The sequence below is a fragment of the Battus philenor genome, unplaced genomic scaffold (assembly GCF_028537555.1).
Source record: "Battus philenor isolate CCGP_79_NKW_IND1 unplaced genomic scaffold, ilBatPhil1.0.hap1 SCAF_4, whole genome shotgun sequence".
NCBI classification, from domain to species: domain Eukaryota; kingdom Metazoa; phylum Arthropoda; class Insecta; order Lepidoptera; family Papilionidae; genus Battus; species Battus philenor.
Window position 1 is genome coordinate 7,656,981 of NW_027181704.1, and position 26,051 is coordinate 7,683,031.

The 26,051-nt window shown below is 31.9% G+C and overlaps 2 protein-coding genes across 2 annotated transcripts; both read right to left on the reverse strand.

Moving 5' to 3' along the window:
• Nucleotides 1–644: 644 nt before the first annotated feature.
• Nucleotides 645–2,540, reverse strand: LOC137928832 (uncharacterized). The gene is made up of 3 exons (XM_068771820.1): nucleotides 2,403–2,540; nucleotides 1,833–2,205; nucleotides 645–1,292 (listed from the first exon to the last, which is right to left on the reverse strand). Exons 1-3 carry the CDS (start codon nucleotides 2,403–2,405, stop codon nucleotides 1,129–1,131), a joined length of 540 nt encoding a protein of 179 aa, XP_068627921.1. The 5' UTR covers nucleotides 2,406–2,540; the 3' UTR covers nucleotides 645–1,128.
• A 2,903-nt stretch (nucleotides 2,541–5,443) lies between these two features.
• On the reverse strand, nucleotides 5,444–25,400 carry SREBP (Sterol regulatory element binding protein). Its single transcript, XM_068771484.1, has 16 exons — nucleotides 25,254–25,400; nucleotides 24,539–25,171; nucleotides 22,824–23,101; nucleotides 21,907–22,137; nucleotides 21,530–21,722; nucleotides 20,268–20,455; nucleotides 18,790–18,977; nucleotides 17,744–17,980; nucleotides 15,573–15,768; nucleotides 14,567–14,702; nucleotides 13,178–13,328; nucleotides 11,697–11,796; nucleotides 9,713–9,790; nucleotides 7,707–7,862; nucleotides 7,033–7,168; nucleotides 5,444–6,201 (listed from the first exon to the last, which is right to left on the reverse strand). The coding sequence occupies exons 1-16, from the start codon at nucleotides 25,303–25,305 to the stop codon at nucleotides 5,984–5,986; spliced, it is 3,171 nt and encodes a 1,056-aa protein (XP_068627585.1). The 5' UTR covers nucleotides 25,306–25,400; the 3' UTR covers nucleotides 5,444–5,983.
• Between the last annotated feature and the right edge of the window lie 651 nt (nucleotides 25,401–26,051).

Here is a 26,051-nt window from a genome sequence, read left to right on the forward strand (position 1 = left end):
CCTAATTAATAGCAATATAAAACAGCTCTAAAATATTTATTTCACAAACTTCGTTTACTCTGTATGGTGTTAAGCATGTTTAATTATTTTTGTATTTAAATATGCTAAATCTCTACATGTGCCTAATTTTCCTAAAACTAATAATAATATAATTTTCCTATTAAATCTATTTTGATATTTAGTTAGAGTAGTGTGCTGTTCGCCTTCACAGATTTTACACTTTGACTCTGAACTCATGCATCAGAAATAAGTATACTAAAAAATACTTTCAATGTCTTGATAAGCTTAATAAATATGAATAAAACAATGTATGTGTAAAATTTTATATTTTTCAGAAATTGTTGTACAAAAGCCAGTAAATAAACAATAATGTTACATTGAGACTTAAATTTAATTGTAATAAAATGCTTAATTTTATAACAATAAATGTTTGAATAGGTACAATGTAAATATCTTTTATTATGAAAAAACAGTCATAGGAAAGTGGAATGTGAAATAATACTTATATACTTTCCTTTAAATGTTAGGTTACAATATAAAATTACTAAGTACAATGTTAAATATTGAGATAGTAAAATAAACTTTCTTCACTAGTAAATACAATCTTCAATAATAATTTTAACAAACTATTATTAATTGTGCCTGTTTGACATATTATATTTCTTTCCAACCATAAAAACTATACAACATAAAACTATTACCCTTATAAAAAAGTTATCATGCAAAATACAGTTTACCTTTAGAGTTGTTACTAGATTATTAGTTTTAAAAAGTAATAATTGCTAAAACTAGGATATCCAGTTAATTAGACTAGCTTATTATGTTTGGTTTACTTAATTTTACACAAAAAATAACCATTTCTTGATAAGCAATATGCTCTGCATATTTGAATGAGAAAATTTTGAAAAGCATACTGCAAGCCTTTTTACATATGATACTTACATGCACATATAACCTTGTGCTTAGTGACAGACTGTTAACACACAAAGAATCAACAAAAGACTTTTTATTGTTTACATTAGCCATAAGACAACATTCATATGATATAAATACCAAATAATGACTTGTGGAATTATATGTTATTACAGTACTGTTCAGTTTTTTTTCTTATAAATATATTTAAAACTGTTAATAAAGACTTGTCTTTTTCATTATTCTTAAAAACTCCTCTTGATTAATTTCCCCGTCTCCATCTCTATCTGCTTCATCAATCATTTCATGGAGCTCTTCATCTGTCAAATTTTCACCAAGCTCTTTCGCAACCCTCTTGAGATTTTTAAAAGAAATTTTGCCTGAAAAAAAAAGTTTTAAAACATTACACACACATTTAAAAAAATTTGGAGTTGTGTTTTACTTGTGCCTTATTATTTCCATAAAAAAAACACCTTATTGGTGTCCACTGCAAATCAACATCAAGTAGAAATGTGCAGGTAGTAGACTGTGTTGAACAATGATTGGCTAATTTTTTAAATTTAGATGTAATAATAAATTTGAGCACATTATTTTTAGGAGAATAAAAATGGTTATGTATATACATATATCACAAATTATTTATAAAAAAACTCAGGTCATAACTAATCAAAATTGTTTAGTAAAATTATATATATATAATTTATATACAAATAGCATTATAAATGTATAATGCTATTTGTATATAAATAAAAATATGTGCAGAAGTAGCAGTCTATATAAACTAGATAATTTCTCAATCTTAGACATACACAGCTGAAAGTGTTTTTAAACATATGATACAATAATAGAACTAAGCAATGGTATAGACACTTTTTTGGTTAACGGTAATGATTATCTGGTCTTAAATTAAATTTACTAACCAGTTTCATCATTATCAAATAGTTTGAAAGCTTTCATAATTTCTTCTTTAGTATCTTTCTCTGCCATTTTTACAGTCATTAGGTCAAGAAAGTCATCAAATGCTACTTTTCCATCTCCCTTATCTATTTCAGCGATCATTTTCTTTATTTCCTCTTTTTTAGGCTCAAACCCAAGTGCGCGAATGGCAACTTTTAATTCTTTAGTATCAATTTTTCCTGTGTTTTCTGTATCAAATAAATCAAAAGCTTCTTTTATATCACGGCGCTGTTCATCTGTTAATTCAAATTTTGGACCCGATTTCTTTCGTACGCCGCCCGTAGGCGGGTTACTAGAATTCATGTTTTTCTTTTGGGGATTACTCACCGTTGTTGTCTGAAAAATACAATATGCATTAGATATATTTAAATCATTGCCTACCACGTAAAGCGCAAAATGATTCTGAAAATGAATGAAACTGGCTAAACTAGGTTACTTTTAAGACAAATTACATTTATCAACAAGTTTCAAATATAAAATATCATTTCATAAAAATAAATCAATAAACCATGATGATTATTTCTTACACGTACCATTGCAATTTTTTATAAAAAAGTTATCAGGATTTTGTCACGTCTTTGATAATAATATAGAATCTAAGAAATATTTAAATTTAATTGTAAAATCAAATTTAAACTCTTAGTAAACGCACTAATAAGACAGGAACAGGATGTAAGAGAAAACTTTTTTTAATCAAAATCAATTTTTGACATTAACATGGATGTTACCTGTTCTTAATAAAGATTTTTTACAACATAAATAGTCCGTAGGAAATTGAAATCATTTTTTACCCTGAAATATAAGTTAATAAATGATATCAAATGAAACTAAAATCCTTTGAACAATAAGTGTTATACTTATGAGTCATAATAATTGAATCTCTATTTTTTAAGTGAGGACCTACAACAAATAGTTTTGATATTCCTAAAAATAGCGAATAGGATACGAAAAAGCACACAAGAGTAACAGACTACAGCGAAACCTACACATTCTTACAATGAGTGAGATTCGAAAAGCAGAGTTATAAGCCTTTACCTTTACCTTTGTGCTAAACATTCTCTGCAAATTTTATCCGCAAATAAAACTCGACAAGATAGACAAATCGGATTTAACAGAGCGTGTGTAGTTTTAATTGTTGAAAACTTCTTAAGGAAAAATATTTTGCGATAATCGTATTGCCGTTACGTCGAAAACGTTCGCACAAAGAAGGACTATAACTATATAGGTGTATAGTGTAATGAATGCAATATTAAGTAGGTTTGTGAAGCGAGGACTACATATACTCAGAAATCGGGGGTGACACAGGCTAACCTAACCTAAGCACCCTCGCTTGTACCGGGCGAGGTTGTTTGAGAGGAAAAAAAGAAAAGTTCGAAAAAAATATAAAAAGACGTAGTAGTCTTGTCTGACGTTTTTAATTTATTGTTATTTTGTTTAAAGATGTTCAACTCTACCGTGGTAAAGTATGGAACTGAGAAATGTTGAAAAATACCTTGCGTTTATAGAAAACAAAATGTTGTAGTTAAATTTTTTTGGATCAGTTGTTTATTATTAAAAATAAATTTCGTAGGGAAATTGGAATCAAGGCGTTAAAAAAGGAATATTAGGTTTATTAATCGGAGTTTTAGAATTGGGATAACGAAAGGAAAAGATGCTTTTGCTTGAGATATTATTTTTAGTCAAGATTTTGAAGCGAATAAAAATATTTAGCTGTGTGGGCTCGGTATTTAGAATAGGCCCACCCCATTTCCTCCCGTGGGTGTCGTACGAGGCGACAGAGGGATAAGTTTCCAGAGGTTGAGTAGGAACGTTTTCTGCGTATTGTAACACCACACTGCGATCACCAACCCGACTGCCAACACCTAATAATTGGCCCCTAGTCCCTGGCAGCCCCTTGTTCCTGGCTACGGTAGCGGCTCGGGCAAGAACACTTAATTTAGGAGCGTGGACGTTATTGTTTAACATTTTTCAAAACAAGCACACAAATGACGGTGTACTTTACTGTTTACACAAGAAGTGTTCGAAAACAATTTCATTATAGCCTGCCTAAACAAACTACAAAGTAGTAGTAGTAGTAAAGTGAAAGACGAACTGCATGACTGTTCCATTCGAAAAGCTTGTATTTGTTAATATTATAACTATTTATGCACTTGCTGGATTAATGGTGTTGCTCGAAGTCCGTCGTCTGTCAACCATACGAATATTTTTTCATCGGATGGGATCCGCGAGTTAACAAGCAGCTGATAAATAAGGACGAGTTTCTAAAAAAATTTAAAGTACCAGTCCATACGTTTTCGAGTTTCGGTCAAAATATGAGGAATCCATCTAGCACAAAGCTTTTTAACGATAAATGGTAGTAAAAAATGTTAATTTTAAATTTGCTTCACACAATGCTCGCTTAATCAAATTTGGAAAGCTTACGATCGCTCGACTCTGTTGTCAGATTCTACCACATCGATATTAAGTAGTCTCAGTGAAAAGATTATCCCTTAAGTGAAAAACCATAAATAATTTATTAGTTCGATGATGTTTGAACTTGTTAAACCATTTTGTAACATTTTGTAAATAGCAGCGAGAAACAACGCTTGTCACCAACGTACACACACCTGTGGAGTGCTCAATCAATATTAATAATATTCGCAGAACTCGATTCGACCAATGCTTATTGTCGTTGTCACATTGACGTTTTATGTCATTCCGAAAAAGTCATATATTCAAATGACATATGTAGGGATGCCCACACACGCTTCAATGGTAAGAGTTTAAGAGGAAATGTAATAATTATAAACAAGAAAAAGCAATAAATTTTCAGAATAAATGAAACGTAAATATTTATTGATATACTGATTTGTTATATATATTTACTGCCATAATGTACTATAGTAGCGCAAGATAGTGTACTTTTGCTCTAAACTACCAGATACGTAGGTAGAATACACTTTAAGTCATAATTAATAAACAAATTGCTGACATGTCACCAATTTTTTTTCTTTTATACAGTAGGACAGAATTGTAACTTGGGAACGAGGTGAATAATCTTTTCTTTTCAGCTGGTAGACCCCCACTGCATAGGAGTCAGGTCTCTTTAAAAGATCGACACGATAACCGGTTTTGCGCTGCCCGCATCTTGCTACTTCCCGCGACTTTAACTATCTTATCAGTCCACCTAGTGGGGGGCTTAGCCTCCCCGCGTCTACCGGCTCGTGGTTTATAACTTCTCCGCCCTAACTGCCGTTTGTTCCCCAAGCGATATGCCCGCCCACTACCATTTTAGACGAGCAATTCTTCGAACTATATCGGCAACATTAGTTCTTTTGCGGATCACCTACCTCATTTCTTCATTTATTCTTATTCCTCTAAGAAGTCTTAAAATATGAACTCAATGTTTCACGTGATAAAGGAAACACTATGCATTGATGGGTTCATATTGTTAAATAGGTAATATTTTTGACAAAAAATATTTGATCTTACAATAAAAATAACTAAATTAAACATTGAGTTGAAGTTTTTATTACAAATTTTAAATCAATGTACATTTAGAATTAATTTTACTATAATTCATTATGACCATTTTTTGTTACATATGGCGTTCAATAGATACGCCTTGGATTTGATCACATTTTATTTCTAAATATCTTAAATTCAAGATTTATTTGAAGTGACTTCATTTCACATGATTGTAGACTAATTAAATATTGCATAAAAATGAATTTCTTTCATATACTATTACTATAATAAAGATAATTAAAATATGTCAAACATTTAAAATTATTCTTAGATAAAAATATTGAAAAGATTATATTGAAAAAGATATTTTATTATTAAACTGTGAATTGTTTATTTATAAATAGAAAAAGATCTCGTGATTTTTGCATTGTCATAGGACAGCTTTAAGGCACTTATAATTTTCAAACAGTGTTTTATAATAGTGGGACATCTAACACAAATTGAAGATGTACGCCGATCGTGGTAACAGTGCAAAGTTGAAAATATAATCATTTAAATTCAGCACAGTCCTACACTATAATTGTGTCATTGCAAAAATATAACAATAATTATATTTCACATAGAACGTCCTACTAAGATGTGTATATACATTATTACTTTCTCGTAATCATGGCGCAGAAGGAAGTGTTCCAAAAGACTTCATAAGATGGTAGCAGTGTGGTAAACGGCTGCGATGGCCAATCTTCTGTAGAGTAGCTGCAGCTTGTGCCAGCATACCAGCTCTCTCGCCCGGAGTAGCTAGTACAGCTGCCGGTAGGTGTTTGCACGCCATATACAAAGCTACTGCACGCTCGCCTTCTCCTCCGCCGCCTTCGAGTGCTCGTTCTGTTTTAGATTTTTTACAAACATTGAAACAAAATTTTATTCATATGAATAGGTTTTGCTAAGAACTTTCGAAAAATCTAAACAAGAAGAACCTGGCTAGAAACTCGATAGTTACTCTTTTAACGTCAATTTTACATTTTTTTTAACATAAATCATCTATCTGTCAATTGAAAATGATGCTAATCCTAAGCATGTTTATCTCCTATTTAATCTTCAATATAATAATAGGTTTTGTTGGTAAACCTTACCTTAATGTAAGCTTTCAATTTTAATATAAATAAAAATATATAACAAACATTTTAAAACATGTTCATCATCATCATCATTATTTCAGAGATATGAAATTCACTGTGGGACAAGCCTGCCACATAGTTAAATATATTACAAAAACAACAGATAAAAATAAATAATTTGGGTAGAAAGTAAATTCCAAAGTTGTGATATATTTAAAACATTAAATAAAAAGCTAATTTAGTCCATCAATAGCAATCCATCGTGCGGGACTGTTGAATCCTTATTAACTAATACGCCATGGGTTCCAATCGGAGACCTATTTGTGCTGGTCACTTTATGCAGGTTAAGCGTCCTAAAGGGTTGCCAGCCAGTCTGATAAAATATCTGAGGAAACATAACGGGAGTTGAAGTTCTTGGGCTTAATTACTAAATAGCAAGCTTAGGCTAAAAGCCCTGATTGCTCTTTGCTTCATTAAAACTGTGGAAGCTAAATCCTAATAAGGCAAATAGAAAGCTTTGGAAAAAGATAAAGAGAAAATGGCTGACAAGATGATGATAATGACGAAGAAATAATAAATTTTCTAATAACAGCATCACCTTTGCCACAAATGATAGACGAGCGATTAAATCGTGGACGTAGACTCCCGTCGAGCAGTTGCTGCGTGCGTCTCGGCGCAGCGCCCGCCATCATTCGACATACCGCCGATTGTAAAAATACCCGTGATGTTACCCACTGAAAATAAAAAACAAAGATAAAACATATGACAAAAACTGCGATTATTATACTGATACATGTATTTGTTTATACAAAAGTTGCCATTTCGGAGACCTCTAACATTTTTTTTTTCTCAGATTCGTAGCATCACTTAAATATACATATTATTGAGTTTGACGTACATATGTAAAAATAAAGTGGAAGCACCTAGTTTGTTGAGAACTAACTTGCATAAATTTTATAAAGAATGTTTTAAAATTGTAGTTTCAAAATATTTTGAAAGCTATAAGAATATCTATTTAATTATAAATTTAAAACTGAGAAAGACAAGGTCTAAGGTATCTTGTGGAACTTTATTATATATGCGTTCACTCAGATCCGTAAAATATTTAACGTTACGAGTTTTTTCTTATTTCTAATCGTATGTGATTATTTTAAATGTATTTAAATTTTGGTGCATAAATAATATGTAATAAAATATATATTGAGAAATAATAGTTCTGGAACGTGTTATTTTACAGGTATAATAAAGCGGCTTATATATGAGATAACTCACCGGCAAAGTTTGAGAGAGTCTTTTAAGAGAATGCAGATCTCTCTGAAAGGCTTGAAGCTGTACATGGGGTGCAGGGTTCGAACCGGTGCCGGCACCGGCTTCCCACACTCCCGCGCGTACTTCTAACAGCCAGTCGCAGCATAACACTTGCATTAACTGTGTACAGTATTTACAAAAGATATTATTATTTAATTAAGTACAATAACAATAGAAAGTGGCGTGGGTACGCCCCCCTACTCGGTGGACCGATGACATAGTCAAGATTGCGGGAAGTCGTTAATGCGGGCAACTCAAGGCGAGTCATCGTGGCAATCTTTGGAGGAGGTCTATGGTTTGCAATGGGTGTACATCGGCTGACATGATGATTAATAATAATAAAATAAAAAATCACTAAAACAAAAGCTCCGAATTATTACACCAGTCATGAAATTTGAATTAAAAATAGTTAAATATATGAAGGTATCATAAAATGAAGTAATATTATCAACTAAACATACCGTTATAATTGTAATATAATTGTAAGGTAACTTTTATGAGAAATTTTTAGTTTATGTCGATATGTTAAATTTAATTTATTTTATTAAATAAATATCTATATGGTACGTCATTTTCATCTGTCTGTCGAAAGACGCCCACTGCAAGGCCTATGCCTTCTTTAAAAATTACCTCGCTGATCGGTCTTGCGCTTTAAGTTATTTAGAAAGTATGTTTTGTATTATTTAAACTATGTACAATTTATTTTTAAGCCTAGGTAATTATGTTATTAACAGTAAATTATTTTATTTTTCATATGCATCATCATATCTGCCATTGTGAGGTATAGGTATGCTGATGCCTAAAGATCGTCACGACGACCGGTTTGCTACCTTAACCTTTAGCGAACGAATGCCCGCATGTATGGCGGCATTAGATATTTTAAATTATTTGCAATGTCCGGAGCATGACGGCCTTCGTGCTAAAAGTTTATGCATCTTTTTTCGCTCTGGAAATAAAGCACTAAATTTTTTAATAATCCGTCGACCAACTGGTCACCGTTATATAAAAATGCGCTCGTTCAGTAAAGGGTAACTGTGTCGTTGGTCCATCCATGGGAAGGCCTGCCCGCCAAATGATAAAAGCAATAAAAAAAATTCGATGTATAGAAAAGCAGTAATTGAATTGACATAAAATAATGACATTAATAATTCTTTACTTGCACTTTTTTTAAAAATAATTGGTGGGTAAAATAATCTACATACTAATTAATTTAATGTTAAAACTTATAAACAGATACTTTTTTTTTTATAACTCGCAAGAATGGTTAACCATATTAGAAGCTTTACAGAACACTAAGAAAAATTTTAAATATAGCTCAACACATAGAACTAAATAAAGATCAAGACGTAATAAAAACACTTCAAATTTGATTTGATTGTCTTCAAAATTATACCGTAAGACATCCACTACTGGACACACCCCTCTCTCAAAGATTAAAAGCAACGGATGGCATCCGCCTGCAACCATAATAATCAGTCGATCTTGACAAGGAAGTCTGTCCAATGTGTTTTACATGATATTTGCCGATCCGTAGTATATTATAGATATTTATATTATAAACAAGATAATATTAGCTTAATTTACATTAAACACTTCAATTATTACTCTATTTAGTTCTATTTTTCACTAAAGCTGAATAAAATAGATTTGTCGTCTTAAAATTTAATAATAATGAAGCGAACAGATAACTTAAAATTAAATAAGCCAAAAATGGTTAAACAACACAATTAAAAAAAAGAAATGTCAAAAATAATGGATGTATGTTGATAAACCACAATATACGATGAGAGCAACTAAAGCGAGAATTGCCTTGTAGTGAGATTGCACAAAAAAGGTTACAAGTGCAATGCAACTACAATGCACTCCCGTAATAGTCAAGTATGGCCGGTCTTCGAAGTTTCCATCGTGGCATGCATAAATAAACTCTGACAATAATGTAAATAAACATATAAATTAATTTTCTTTTGTACCATCATCAGCTGTGTTGGCTTGCGGCAGCAGTAATACGCCAAAGAATCAGCGAGGCGGGCGCTTGTGATGTCGCAAACCTATAACAATTATAATCCATTGAACCATTATTCAATTGATACATTAGTACAGATCGTTGTACAATATCAATATCACTGCTATATTCTCTCTATAGTATTATCAAAACCGCTGTACCAAAATGTATACTGCTAAAAATCTCTAATACATTTGTAATAAGCGGAATTAGATTTATCAAATTCCGCAAAACATTATTCGAATAAATTTAATATGCATATTAAATGTAAATTGAGAAAAATAACATTGTTATATAAACGAATATTTAAATAACAAGAATCCTTGTCACTGATATCACTTGATTATTTTATTTTCATTTAGGCATCTGACCATGTATGTGCATAAATTGGTATTGCTAAACTTTAAAAAAAATGTTGTTTTGGAGTCTTTTCCTGCTTCTTCTCCTTCATTATAACACTTTGTGAAGCAGGGAAGAGTCCAAATTTAAATAGATTCTAAAAAAAATTATGAATAAAAAGTTCTGTTAAAAATGCCAATGTTGGATAATTTTTCTTTTTTAATTTTCAGGAAAGAGACGCACTAATGAGACCGAAACTAGCCCATTCTCCCGCCTTCTTGCATCTCTTCGCGCACACCTAAGGCTCATTACTACGGTTTTGGTACACAACAAGAATAAAGGAAAAACAAACTGAAAAGTGAGTTGGAGTATGGAATTTGCTTGTGTCAACTTAAGACTTACACACTTACAGTATATGTAGTCTCTATTCATAGAAGAGACAGAGAACAAATATCAATTTAACGATTTCTATTTTTTATGTTTGACATTTCTGGGATATAGTGTTTTAAAGCAACCTTTATCTACTAAAATCTTTCAATAGTTATTATTTGTAGTTTATTCAGAAATATTCCGTACAGGGTAGTGGGTATACAAAAATAGATTTCATGTGTTATCTTATTTCAGCCATCTCAGAAAAGCTCAAACTTTTAGGAGCTGTTGTATACAATTATTCTATGGAACCGCTCTAAAGTACTAAAAGTTCGGCATCTCCCAATCAGGTGGAACATTTATGTAAGGGCCCAGAAAGGACCATCACCACCATCATAGGGCCGCTACAGCTGAACATAGACCTCCCTATATATATTTTACAAAGGACCGGTTGAAACGGGCCTACACCCAGCGTCATGCGACGATCTTTACGAGGTATTTAATCTACTTTGTGCGTGGAGCTTCAGTGCTAGCGTCCGCCCGTTCTGCGCGCTACGGATCTCCTCATTGCTTGTTTCATCTCGTTGAGAAATCTCTGGAGTATGATAGTCTTCGAGACTAATTACTGTAAACAAGTTTAGGCTAATACCCTCAGCCACCTTAGACAGCAACTGTGTATATCAATGGGAAGCATTTCTCACAGAAAATCTGAATATATGCAGCCTACCTTGATATTTTACCTACTCTACTTAAAAATCTGTAAACCTTTTACAGTCAAAAAATTAAAGTTTATTAAAGTCACAAGAGCAATTACCTATTGCTACGATATTAACATAAAAATTGTTACGAAGTTAAAATATCTTTAAAAAAATTGATAATATTTTGAATAGAGGAAAAAATGTAAATAAATATAATATATATACTTAGATATATTATAATTAAAGTAACTTATATAAATAGACACTTTTACCAATTTTTATATTGCTATGTTAACATTGTTACCGAAATTGAGAAGTACTTTTTACATGTTTTTGATTAAAAAAAGATTAAGTTATTACCAATGAACTAGCACATTTTGTGACACTTTTTTACAACACGAAACACACTAGTATACTACTATACTACTATATTAATATTTAAAAATCTATCGTATTTCCTATTTTAAATTAGCTTCGAGACACATCAATCCGAAAACGAGACACTTTTTTTTTATAATTAAATCAATATAAAGAATTAAAACGCACCTTGAGAATGGTTTCCGAGGTCCTTTCGACGGAGCGTTCATCTTGACACTGAGCAAGGCTTAGCAGGCTGCGCCGACTTTTGTACGCCATGTGCAGCGCCCTGCAAAATAACATCACAATAGCGATACTCTAATCGGGTCCGTGTTTATGCTAACGAAGACAATAGTTATTAATACGGCAAGTATAAACCATGTGTGTGTTTATAAAACAGAAACGGAACTAGAATTTCTAAGTTGATGCTAGTGTGAGAATGCGCTTATTGTTCGGTTGGAGGATTAATAAGCGTTGATTAGGTCATATATTTTATTCATAAATTCCTTACGAGACTATTGAAAACATTCATCTTAATAAGATCACTAGTGATACTGTCTATGTGTATTTGAATTTGATTTGAGTTTTTAAAATGTTCATAAATACTAAAAATTAAACAGCGGTTTTTATTAAATAAATTAATTTATAATGGATTATATGGCGGTTTCTTTTTCTATTCCCGACGTTTAGTGTTTTGTGGCACTCACACACTGGTAGGTAGTCCTAAATTACTTAATTACATTGAAAGCTTTTCTTTGTCCTAACAGAAGTCCCTTTTAACACTATCGAGAGATATTACAACAATAATCTATGTGATGGCACAATCTTGAAGTTTTAAAGATCACAATTTAAAGTAGAAACTTCAGTTCCAACACTAACTGCAAATCACATTCTACAAGATAAGCTTCAGCTTTATTCCTAACTACCTGCTCAACGCTCTCTTTGCGAACTTAATAAAAACCCTCTCAACCTTGCTTGCGGATTGAATTTCGTGTAATCCGTTCTTTGCTAACCTCTATTCGGCGTAAGGAATATTCCTATTATTAAATTTTAAGTCTAGTCATTATGATTCTGGAGATATCGTGGCAAGTCAGCACATAGTTAAAAATCTCTTATATACAGAGTGATAGCTAAAAAGGAGCGAATGTTAAGCTTATTTATCTCTATTCAAAAATCATTGCTTTCAGAAATTATAAATGACTATGATACAGTAAGAAAAACCGTTCAAATTTTTTAACCATTTAAAATTTCGATTACTACATATTAAAATTAATTGTTTACTATCTGTTTATGATGATTTTGAATTGTCAAGAGTTATTGGTATATCGGAATCCAATAGAAAAAAATTATACAGCATATTTCAAAGTGTATCACTATATCACTATATAAAGTGTGACTGGAAATAGATGCGGCTTTAATGTTTTTTTTAAAAGAGTTGAACTCCCAATCATCACCATCATCAATAACAAATATAACCAATCATCATGTATATTAGTAATTTGCACTTTAAAATTTTTGCGTTTTCTTATTAAGTAATTTCCGCAATTTATAATATATAAAAAACTTTATCGTGTAAAATCTGATATGGTAAAGTTGCTTGAATAACTTTCGTTAAACGTGCTTGAGTTTGATTGGTCCACTGACTTAAAAAAAAATGTAAGTCGACGTACCCAGGTAATGGATCCTCACAATTTACGAGTGACTCGGGTAACATATTAAGCCTGTCTCCAATTTCGTTCGCCTTGCCGATGTCTCCCAGCAACCATGTAGCCGCTATCCCGACTATATTTGCCCACCATTCCATCACGGGGTCCCAACAACCTATAAATTGAAACACGTATCAAATAAGATTGTGTAATAAGCCCATGTTCCAAAATGAAGGGATGTAATGAAATATAGATGTTATAATTTCAGATTAGTTAGACAATTCCTATTATATATTTCCCGCTAAAATATTCTTAATTTTACATAGTCGTGATATGAAGTATGAATAAATTATAGAATGATTTTGATACTTCCTGCTTGGTTTCGGTTGAAGTTGTTGCCGTTAGCCTAGGCGTTATGCTGTTAGCCTAGCTGTTAGGCTTTTACAGCTTCACCGGAACTGAGTTCACGGAGCGTAACTTAAATCATATTTCATATACAAATGCAATATGTATTTGTCGTGAATTATACTAATATTTCACTTTCAGGTCCCAATTTTTCAATCATTTGTTGCTATTATACGGTGATTAAAAAGTTATCTAAAGTAAAAACAGCGGCCAGTAGTTTCGACAACCGTCTTGCTGTCGCCCCCACTGAAATAACCCGTATTATACTATTGCAGCCTTGTTCTATTTGTCAAATTCGGCATCAACAGGCGGTATTACACCTTGGGATTTTTCTCATGTAAAATTAAGAAAACTAAACTGTCGTAAGTAGAAGCGTAAGAGGGAGTTCGATATTACTCGCGGGGAATGTTCGATTAATTTCCCGTGATGAATATTACTGGCTACTTTTGTACTTTTTTATGAATATATTCAATAAATGTACCGTCTTATTACTATTTTAAAGAATAGATTACAAACCAAGCAAATGTGACACGAAAAAATCAACGGAATTAACCATTCCGATGAAAGAGTTAGCAGAAATGAATTCATGAATAACATCGTAAATGTCATTAATGTCAAAAACTTTAAATTTAATTCCGATAAAATCTATTTTCAACATATTAAATACAATATAATGCAGAAAAAATACCTTAAATTTGGTATATAAATTGCCCTTCTAGGTTGCATATAATGTAAGTTATCAAAGAAATACGGTTTTTTGTTATTCCTGTAAAATTTGATTGCGGCGACGTTGTTGCTATCTAAAGTAATCTAGAGTGACTTCATGTTAAAATTAATAATTGTTAACTATTTGTTTTTGCCGATTTTGTACTGCCAGAAATATTGGACCCTCGCATTTCAATAGTATAATTAGATTAATTTAACATTAATTTACATCATTTTCTTATGTCCTATCATTGCGAAATTATACCGCAATTTCATGTATATATGTTGTATATAATACATTACCTGTGTACTGAGGCGCAGCAGTGGAGACATCGTCGATGATCAGTTTAACTAGTTCAAGAACGTCTCGCGTGTTGCTACGTTCGTCCGCGCACAGCAGCATCTGGAGACTTTTCTGAAGTACTTCCAAGTGATAAGCCTGAAGTAACGGGAAGTACAAAGTTAATAAACTATTCTTAGATGTATTGTTTACCCTGTCTTAAGCGATCTTTGTCTTGATAAAATACTTATATGTTCTTCCATAGGGGATAATTAACCATCCATCTTCTATAATGGCATCAAAACCGCAACGAGATTGGCGGAAGTATTTTTTCGTGTCTATCCAGCTCACCGCGCTTTCCTATAATGTAGTAAAGAAAGTTCGATAGCAATATAATTAAACCGGTGGTAAATAGTCAAACTAGGTAAATTCAACAAGGTCAACCACCGATAAAAACTCGATTGGGCAGCGTTCTGAAAAGTACAAAACATTATCTCGTCCAGCATCAGTACCTAAGACAAAAGTCTACTAGGCCTAATCAGGAAACTCACAGTCGTTAAACGAAGTATGGAGAGAGCTTAGGATTTCTTTACAAGGTCGAAATTCCTAGACGAACGATATGATGTTACAAAAAAGAGCTTTTATATATAGCTGTATATCAGCTATTTATAACTTTAAGGCTAGCTTTAGAATCTCTGGAAGATTTTTTTAAAGGAATTAGTAATCTAATGGTTGCTTCTCAATAGATATTTTATAACATATTATTTAAGCGCCTGATTTAAATTCGTTAAAATTACAAGAGACATATGATAAATACAATAATTTACACATCAAATATTGTACAATTTTATTTAAGAAAAGTGACTGTTTAATTCCTGGCCGACTTTTTTCAGCAGATCATCATTCCGAGTCAGTGGCTGTTTATTAATTATACTGTTAAAGTCATCAAAGATTCAAAAGGGCGTGTAAATGGCTACTTCAATAAATATATTTTAAATGTGTATTTGATTTTTAGGGATGGGGACTCACCCGCATAGCATAGGCTAGTGGATCAGCAGCGTTGGGCAGACGAGAGAGTAATGCGGCATGCGGCGGTGATCGCTCATAGGTCCAGGTGCGCGTGCGCAGAAACCGCTGCCCGCGCGCGCTACCCGCCCAGCGCAGCCGTACCAGCGGCCGCGAACATGTGTCTGAGCACCACGCAGTACTAGCTTTCAAATAGTACCTACGACATTAAAAATCTAAATAAATTATTACACTAATCACTAATTGACATTAATACGAGAAATTTTTGATAACTCTGTGATTTTTTTTAATTCACAGACAACGTCGTGAATTGTAACAAAAATGTAAAAAAATTAATTTCGTGTTTTGATTATGAAATATTTTTGCACTAAAAAACCATAACTATTGCTTAGTTAGCTAAGGGACGATAAATACTATGGGAACACTGCACCATCAATATCAATAGTTAAAAATTGGTTTTCTGATTTCCGTTGTGGTCGTACCAGAATAAGACACATACCGTACGATTAGGTCGTCCAAAGGCCATCACGCCAGAAATCGTCGACAAAATTTATGGAATAATTTAAGACGACCGGATAAGTGGCTGAGGCTGTAGGCACATATCTTAAGTTCATATCATTTCACATAAATATTTAGATGTTAAAAAGACTTCATGGACTATGAACGCTGCTGTGTGACTACTGCGAAGTGCTGTTTGGCCATGTTCAACCACAAGCCTAGGTTTTACGTCGTTATTTTACCGTAGACTGTGTGTATGAAACTTGGACCCATCATAATACGCTAATTACCAAGGAACAATAAAAACAATGGAGTTTTTTAGATAAACATGCACCAAAGAAGGTAAAGGTGGGTCCGTCAGCCAACAAGGTCGTGGCCACAGTCTTTTGGGAGGCACACGGTGTCCATTCATAAATACATAGATTAAAATTAAAAGAGAAGGGTGAAACGGTCGCCGACCAAAATTATCATCAGCTTTTAGGGAGACTCGATATTGATTTAAAGAAAAACAGCATTTGGCAAAAAAAGTGTTGTTCCATCAAAACTTTGTACGAGTGCACGTGTCTAGTCTCTATCTAGATTTACCAACCTGCGCCTATTGTCTTATTCCACACCTGAAGAAATGGTTGGGTAGCATGAGATTTGGGCCGAATGATAAGATAAGAACCGAAAGTAAAGTCTATTCTGGGGGCCTTGAAAACCTTTTATTCTAAAGGAATAAAAAAGCTAAACTAAGCGTTCAAAATAATGCTTATTTGCAGATAAAAAAAATTACTAAAATAGTCGCGAAGTTACCAAACGGTCCACGTAAATGACATATTTTTTCAGAACGTTCCGTAAGTTTTGCTCTATTACAATAATTTACGTATCGAAAAAAATCAAGTTTATCAATTTAAGTGTTTTTCCATTGACAAATATTGCTTGTCCATTAGTGTTTTCATATGCATCGTGTTTACGGTGGCAGAAATATAAAGACTCTTAGTCTAATTCTCTTTTCAATAACTAAACAGTGAGAGTGGTAAATTATAAATAAAATCTGATAAGAATCCGACTCATTCTGCGTGGCTCATGTGGACACTCCATGGCTGAACGACCGCGACGTTTACCAAGAAGGTATTGGACTACGAGGAAATCGAATCTCCGCTCGATCGATTGTTATATCTTTTTAAAGAATCATCATCATGATATCATGATATATCAATCTATATATGCCTACTGCAAGAGTGGTCTCCCCCAAGGATGGCTACAATGACCGGACTTGCGCGGCCCGCATTCAGCGACTTCCCGCGACCTTCACTATGTCATCGGTCCACTTAGTGGGAGACCGTACCCATGCCGCGTCTACCTGCTCGTGGTCGCCACTCAAAAACCTATGCACCGCCTACTGCCACTTCAGACGACATATTTTTTTTTGGTCTAAAAAATAGACCATATTTTTTTCGCCAACTTTTTAATCTGTGTAATCATGAAAACTACTGATAGTCAGATCTTTGGTCTACAAATCGACTTAATTAACTAAGACTTAATTCCTTTAAAATGTGCCCTTTGATTGCACATAGAACCACTGTTGTCCAATAAAACTTCTTCGTTACTTTAGTTTTAGGATAAATTGAAATGAAACATTAAATGGAGAGATCACACTGAATATACTCTTGGCTTTAAAAAAGAGTACTCACCCACATAACCATTTGCCAATTCTCGGTATGTAGTCTTTAAACACCAAAGCCGCTGTAACGTAGGTGTCAGCTAGCAATTGTCGATTGCCGGTGACTTCGGCCAGGTTGATGGCCTGTAGCGCCAACAGTACGCGTCCACTGCGACTGCTGTGGTTCGACACAATCTCTAATTGTGCGAGACGGTTGGATACGTTCGACACTTCACCAGCCCAATGTCGGGTCGCTCTCCGCGCGGGGCTTGAAATATATAAATATAATTTTTACACACATATACTTGCAGAAAAAAATTATGAATATATTAACACCCAGATAAAAAAACTCGATAGCCAAATCTTTTAATAATTGCAATTTTCGTGAATTTTTATTTTTGTTAGAAAGATTCTAGTTTATGTATTACATTTAACTCTGAAAGTTTGTGTTACTTCTAAGTTCCAACCATAAACACGCATTAACAGTTTTCGAAAAAAAAAGTGCAATAAATAGTGCCGTATAAATTGAGGTTAAACTCGTCTATATACAGAATGCTCCACTTAGATAATTCTATATACACTCTTGATTTGTTTCTCGGTTTCATTGACAAAAACTAAATTAGACAAAAAAATTTAGCTCTGAAGTACTGTACGATGTATTGTTAAAAAATATATTTTGTTTCAGCCCATAGCCGCCCAGTGAAAGGCATAGACCTTCCCCAAATATATGTATAGGGAATATATCATAATCTCCACGCTTGGCAAAAGAGTTGGCGATCGAAATGTGTTACGCGGTGGATGCTGCTGCCTGTCATCAGCAAATTCGTTTGTACGCAGTGGCAATCCTATATATTTAATGCACATAGTATAAATTACATAAGATTGTTTCCCGGGATTCGAACCCGTGACCAACCATCGCAAGTCTCAATACTCTACCGCTGGGCTACCAATGTTCAATAAATATGTAGATAATCAAGTTTTATTGATATCAAGTAGATAGTATAATTTAAAACATGACGGCATCTAATTCAAAACATAAAAGATGAAATTAAGATATTTTGACAAAACAATTTGTACCTGTCGCTCCACAAGTCACCGGCACGCCTCGCCAAGTAACCACCAAATGGTAACCGTTGAAGTATTTGTCTTAATATTGCTGCAATAAGAGCAGAATACTTCGCGTGTCCGGATCCGCCTGCTTGCACACTTTTGCCGCATACAGCTAGCGATTGATGGAATTCTAGACGCGCGTTTGTAATATCACCCTAAAATTTTTATATACTTTAGCCTTGCTTCATCATCATATCAGTCTACAGACTCCAACCGCAAGGCATGAGTCTTCTGCAAGAATCGCAATGATGACCGGTCTTGCGGTATCCAGTGATTTCTTGCGACCTTGACTATGTCGTCGGTCCACCTAGTAAGGAACTTTCCCATGCCACAACCTACTCGTTGCTGCCGCACGAGAACTTGACGGCTCCAAGCCGAACAATTCTTCACTAAGCCTTGTTTACCCAATACTATACAGGTCTTAGTTTAATATTTCATAAAATACGCTCTTAAAAGTGACACGGAAGGGGAAGGGGGGCTAAGAAAATGTCGTGATATCTAAGTATTTTTAAGATACTCTTACATATTTGAACAAGAATTTTTTTTTCAGATATTTTTTAATTGATTTAAATTTTGTTATTAAAAATCTTCCAATCTCCTACAGATATTCAGAAAGCATCTATTACTAGATTTAAAAAAATGTTCGTGTGCCAAGGGTTAGATTGTAAATGACATCCTAGAAGATAGTGTACCTGGAGAATATGTTCGTCACCAGGCCAAATTAAAAAAAAAACAACATACATAGCCACCTAATTTCTTTCGCCTTTTTTCAGATCTGAAGCTTATCATCCGAACAGATGGAAGAGACATTTTGATGACAACCAGAATGTGATTGTAATGTAATTCATTATATGTTAATAAAAGAGTATTGAATTTATAATTAATTTTTAGGTTTGTTTATTATTATTTTCATTTCAGGGGCGGTAAGGAAGGTTAGTTTTTGTGAAGTAGTATCCAAGGGAGGTACCGCAGTGTGTGTAACGCGGGCTGACGTGAGAGCAGTAGAATAGAAAAGTTAAACTACAAGTGACTTATTTCGTGAACCCATTTTTTTAAGGTCTTCGTTATTGGTGATCTCTCGTTCCCCAATTTTATTTTTTAAAGTGATAAATTTTTCAATGATTTTTTTTACAAAATTTCCTATTTTCACTCTCTCTCACCCTTAACAATTTCTCTTTCTTTCTTCATATTTACTTTACACTCGACTATTTTCGACTATTCGACTATTTTTATTTTTCTTTCCTTTTAACATTTTTTGTTTTGTGATATTTTATACAATTTCTTCTCAAAATTTTAAGTAACTTAATATATTACAGTGTCTTCTCATACGGTTTTGTTACGTTTATTTACATCTTATAACAAAACCGTAAGAAAGTGTGGTGGCTCTGAACAACCCCTTAATTTATAACTAACATACAATAAAAAAGTATAATACTGAATTTTACCTTCTTTAAATAAGTTTCAGCTTTACGTTTGTGTGTATAAAAAAGGCCAGCTTCCTTTGATTGAGATTTTGGAACAGAGTCTCCATACACTAATAATTTTATAAGGCATAATCCAAGCAACGATAAATTTACAAAATATATAAGAAGCGTGTTGAAAAGCCAAGATCCCCAAGATATTTCCAGTGAATCTGAAATGTTATTGAAATTGATTAATAAATCTAAAATTTTAATTAAACTTTTTGCAATTGTTTATTAAAAAAAAAACAAATGTAGAAGTTATTACTCAAATTTCATTTATAAATTTTCATGTAGATAGGAGAGAACATTTAATACATTTTTAAGTATAAAAGAATAAACACAATACATGTACATTTATGTAGTGTTAAATTTTTAAATGATTGATATTTTATAGTTACTTCAAAATGAAAAACTCAAGATGTTACATTTAATAGTTGTTACATACATTAATGTTAGAAGTATAGGACGGCATTCAGTTTTATTTTATATCTCAAGATAAATGCATATTTCTGTCATCATAATTTTCAGTGCAGTAGACGCCACATTATGCATAATACAACATTTGATTTGGCATGTACGAAATATATAAATACCTTCCCGTCTTGACATTAGAAACAGAAGGCTTCTATTGTACCTTGAGTATTAATATTATTTATATATTTCTAATTTTAGATACAGCAACTGCTGTCATGGTTAAAAGATCATATAAAAACAATATCTATATATATATATATATATATATATATATATATATATATATATATATATATATATATATATCAGAATTAATACGAGAAAATGCGTAACTTCTCCTATACAACAAGGTAAGGATGCGTTTACATGGTGATAAAACGTGCACATCTTGTTTACACCGGTCATTTGCATGCAGACGCGTTTACTTCCTGTTATGTTAATTGTTTTGTTTATCTTACAGATAGGCTTCTTGTATTACTTCTACTTAAATAGGGACTATATTTCAAGGAGCACGAACTTTTGTAAGCGGAAAAGGCGATGATATATCCTTTTTATTATTGTTTAAAAGTTGCTTCTACCCATCTGGGGTTAATAATAATTTATATGAACTATTACATGCACAGTGTATAAAAATATAACCATGTAAACGCATGACATTATTATTATTGCCTACTAATCTGTAAAGTAAGTCATTTGTCTCGATCATTTAAAACTGTTTAATAAGAGCACTACAGTAAGTCTATCTTGCAAAAATAGTTTAATAAACTTACTAAGATTATCATCTGACAATATTCTTCTCTGATCTATTCTTGCTGTATAATCTGTAGATGTTGATTCAAACATGAATGCTCCAAAAAAGGCGCTAAATGGATTGAAGGCAATCAATCCTACCATAAATGCACATAGTGCTAAGCGTGAATGATCACCCATTCCAATCACAACTTTGGAATACTTATCATCAACCTGAAAAATTGATTTTTAATTTGATGACTCTGCTACAAGATTTTGTTAACTAAAATATAGTTAAATATATATTTTACTTAATAATGCTGTGTACAATTTTAATTATTTAATATCCCCTAAGGAATTTATTGCCTAAAAATTTTATTACTGACTCAATTTTGTTGTAAAATTAAAAAAAAATCACCTTAAATTCTGGAGATGATGGTGAATCACTGTCAATAGAATGTGGTGATTGATATGGTGAAGAAATATCACTATGCGGAGGAGTGTATGCCCCATCAAAGACTGGTTCTTTCACACCAGACTTTTGGCAAACTGATTTTAATGCCATATTTTCCTGTTTCAGTCGGGAATTTTGATTCTGCAGATACTTAATGTAATCTATAGTTTTCCTTAGAATTGCAGATTTGTTTAACTGAAATACAGAAATGTTTTATATAAAAGTTAGAACATAGTCATCACTGAAAAAAAATTATGAAGAAATTTGTTCTATACCATGATGTTTTGGTTACAGTGGAGTATAATATGTATTACTTTATTATAATAAATATCGAAGATTAATATTGTAAAAATGCTTCAACATTTTAATTGGCTACGGAATTTAAAGGACTTAAAATGTAAGAAATGTATTCTTTCAAAGGGTTATATTTCTTTCAAAAATTCCCTAAACGACAATAAAAGGAATTACAGACCATACTAGACAACATCTGATTTTTTTACATTATGGAAAGCCAATCCAACTCTTATTGAATACCACAAAAATATGTAAGTTACAATAAAGTGGTGCAAAGTTATGAAACAAAAAATGTATTAAATTAAAATATGAAATTTTTGATTTTGAAAGTCAAAAAATTACAGGTCAAATGCTAAAATATAAAGATTATAATTCTTTCTTTAAATTTGAGTTTTGTGCTTAAAAATGGTGATAGTTTTGTATACAACAATTAGTGGTAGTAATTAAAGATGCTATAGATGATAAAGATGATATTATCTATGCAAATGCAATTGCACAATTATAGATATGAAATATGCTTCAATTTTTTAGTACTCAAAATAGTGAGGAAAAAATTTTGTACACAAACTCAAGAAATTAAATATTACCTTAGCATCTTCTCCAACAAGCATATTCTTCAACTCAACTATCCTATCATTAATACTTGTCCTGTACCGTCGCTCAATAGCATTATGGGCACTTCTTTTAACTTCCTTAACTTTAGGCATAACTAAATTAGGAGCCTGATTTAATGCTATTTTGTCACCATCAAGAACAACAGGTATTCCAGTCAAAACAGTTGGGCCACTATTGCTAGCAAAAAAGGTATGTATGGGTCTACTTTCTGTGCCAGAATTTGAGTTTGTCAATATTCCTTGAGTAGTAGCTGAAACAAATTTATGAACAACTATATATATATTGCTAAAATTACTCAAATGTTATAAATCTCTGTTAAAGATAGGCACATTATAAATGACACATCTACAAATGTGTTTATATTTATATACCAGCTGTAAAAAGTTTGGAAAGTTTGAATTGTTTAAATAAAATTATAAAAAGCAATATTTCCAATGTTTAATAAAACTTTATAAAATTATAAAATATTCAGTGCTTGAATATAATAACCAGATATAGACTTAGTAAACTGTCTATTAACTTTAAATTTACTCTGCATAGCATTTTCAATATGTAAGAAAGCAAGAAATTTTGGATTCAAACATATTTTAATGCAAAATAATAAGAATAAGCAGGATTAACCATTGTTTTATATTTATGTATTAACTTTTATTGACTAAGCCAATGTTGCTATATATTTATGTATTTTCATAATATTGTACCAATTTAAATTCTTAAATATATTTGTATCAGAGAAGTTGATAGTAAAAATTTATTTTATAAGAAGCAAGAACACACACTTGGAATATAAATATATAAAGTTATTGTATTTTATTTATATATTCCTTAACAATAACAAACCATCCAAGATATCACATGGTAATTGTAGTGAGAATCTACTGAAGTAGAAACTTTTTATGTGAAAAATTTTAGAGAACTCTTTAGTTATTCTACAATACTTGTAAATGTTGTTAAAAGCTTTTTTGTTATCTCTTATGAAATAATTTCCATATTAGATTTATAAATGGGTTTTACACAAATTTTGTAACTTATGACAATATTATTATTGGCAGGGTAATTTCTAACCATGATGACTGATGAATTGTCAAGTAATGAGATAAGAACAAGTATTATGATTTTATTCATTAAGCAAATATTTTTGGTGTGAAAAAATTCCTTTTATCTATAATACAACACATATAAAATGACAGAGCTACACTATAAAATATTAGAATGGTTATTCAGCACTACTGTATATAGTTATGATGATTACATTTAAATTATTATCAAACAAACATTATGTAAAACATAAGTACAGTACACGGCCAAAAATATTGCACATTGACCTTTGGAAAGAGACAATCTGCTAATTTTGTTATCTCTGTCGCACAAAATACAACGACTGACTAAAGTGGGACAGAGATAGTGCTCTAAAGCCGAAATTAGCTGATTGTTCCCTTTCATAGGTTGATGTGCAATATTTATTGACAGGTACTGTATAATAATATTAATATTTTCAGGATAGTATATGGTTTTATAGTATCTCCTGGTATGCTAAGTCTGCTTACCAATTTGCCAAGAATTTCAAAAATATAATTAAAAGTAATACTAAGTACTAATGATTAACTAACTTGTGTAAGGAATTCCAGTTGGAAAGAAAACAAGAAACTATTGAATATGATAAATATTAAATAACAAATTTGCTTACCTGGTATTGGGTCATTTGTGTACATAAGAGTTTGGGTATCTGAGTTGATAATATTAGATCTCAAAATGACAGGTGAATAACTTGAATCAGTACTTTTGAGAATAAACGGAGTTACTGTTTTTGGTTCATTAGGTAATAAAAGTGGCCGATTTGGTTGATTTGTTTTACTTGCTTGTGTAACATGTGTACTTCCATCGATAGGAACTAGAGAAGTTCTTCCATCAGGAAATTGTTGTAAGTTTGCTCTTGTGATGTTTACATAAACAGGACTTTGAACAACTTGTTGGATAACCATCGGAGTCTGTGGCGCAACTTTAGTCTGTCCATGCTGAGTAACATCCGGTAAAGGTACATCTTTCTTTATTGCTGGCTGCAAATTATATCCTTCATCTCTGCTATATACGCCCAGAACTGGACTACTCTTTGGCTGCGTAACATTTGGCTGTGTTTTCCTACTTTGTGAATACTGGGAAACTAATGGATTCCCAGTCGGGTTATGTTGGGGAGATAGTTGAGGTTTTATTTCAACATTTTTACCATCCATACCCCAATCTAAACATGAGTTATCTTCCATTAATGACAGTTCTTCTTCTAACTTACTCATAAAATCACCATCATAACCGTTAAGAAAGTCTGAAAATCCCATAGAAAAAAGCTTAAGAATTACATCATATAAAATATTGTATTCACTTATCGATATGTTGAAATTTCTTACCGTCTAATTCAGGTATGTCTGCTTCGCTAAAGAGAAAAGAGTCGGACTCCATGGTGTAGAATTTTTATTTCCGAAATACTAGCCTTATTTTTATTTTTCGACGCGAAATTCGAAAAAAAATACGAATTACACCTTGTTTACGTTTGGAACATTTTGACATAGAATTTGTTAAACCAATCACAGGCTTAGATAAGGGTGGTCTGATTCTACGTCTCTAAAGGTTCATTCATGAATCATAATTGACAAAAATATTAACTCTATGTAAAATTGTCATTATGTTAGTAAAATTTTAATTTAGATAATATATATAATATTTTAATTTAAAATTTTAATTCCCTTTAATTTAGCTAAAATTTAGTTAATACTTTTATATGCTTAATTAGTTTACGAAAGCAAATATAGATGGCATTGTTGTAAAATATAATGTTAATGTTTTTTTCTTAACAAAAAGGTGTAAAATATTTTAGTTTTTTCTTAGATTTTTTTATTCTTATAAAACTTAATAACAGAACAATAAAACGTTAACCGTGTATAATTATTTCTCACGACATTAATCACTTATATCATTGAATAACAATAACTTTTAACGATAATGACATGTAATTTTTTAACATGTACCATTTATATTACAAAACATTTTAAAGTATTAAAGTTACCATGTTTTTCAAAAAAAAATTAAAGTTATCAAATCAAAATATTTTTTTCTAATATAATAAATAAATCCATGTATTTAACGGGAAGAAATATTTCATCCTAAAATGGATTATTCATATAGTAATTTTTTTTAGTTAAAAAGAC

What these genes read in the sequence shown, in the direction of transcription:
- SREBP (XM_068771484.1), bottom strand. Translation starts at nt 25,305, where the DNA reads ATGGAGTCCGACTCTTTTCTCTTTAGCGAAGCAGACATACCTGAATTA. An exon ending in CACAAATGACCCAATACCAG is followed by an intron (nt 23,102 to 24,538) that starts GTAAGCAAATTT and finishes AATTTGTTTCAG; the next exon opens with CTACTACTCAAGGAATATTG. An exon ending in TTGTTGGAGAAGATGCTAAG is followed by an intron (nt 22,138 to 22,823) that starts GTAATATTTAAT and finishes TCTGTATTTCAG; the next exon opens with TTAAACAAATCTGCAATTCT.
- LOC137928832 (XM_068771820.1), bottom strand. An exon ending in ATTTGATAATGATGAAACTG is followed by an intron (nt 1,293 to 1,832) that starts GTTAGTAAATTT and finishes TTTTTTTTTCAG; the next exon opens with GCAAAATTTCTTTTAAAAAT.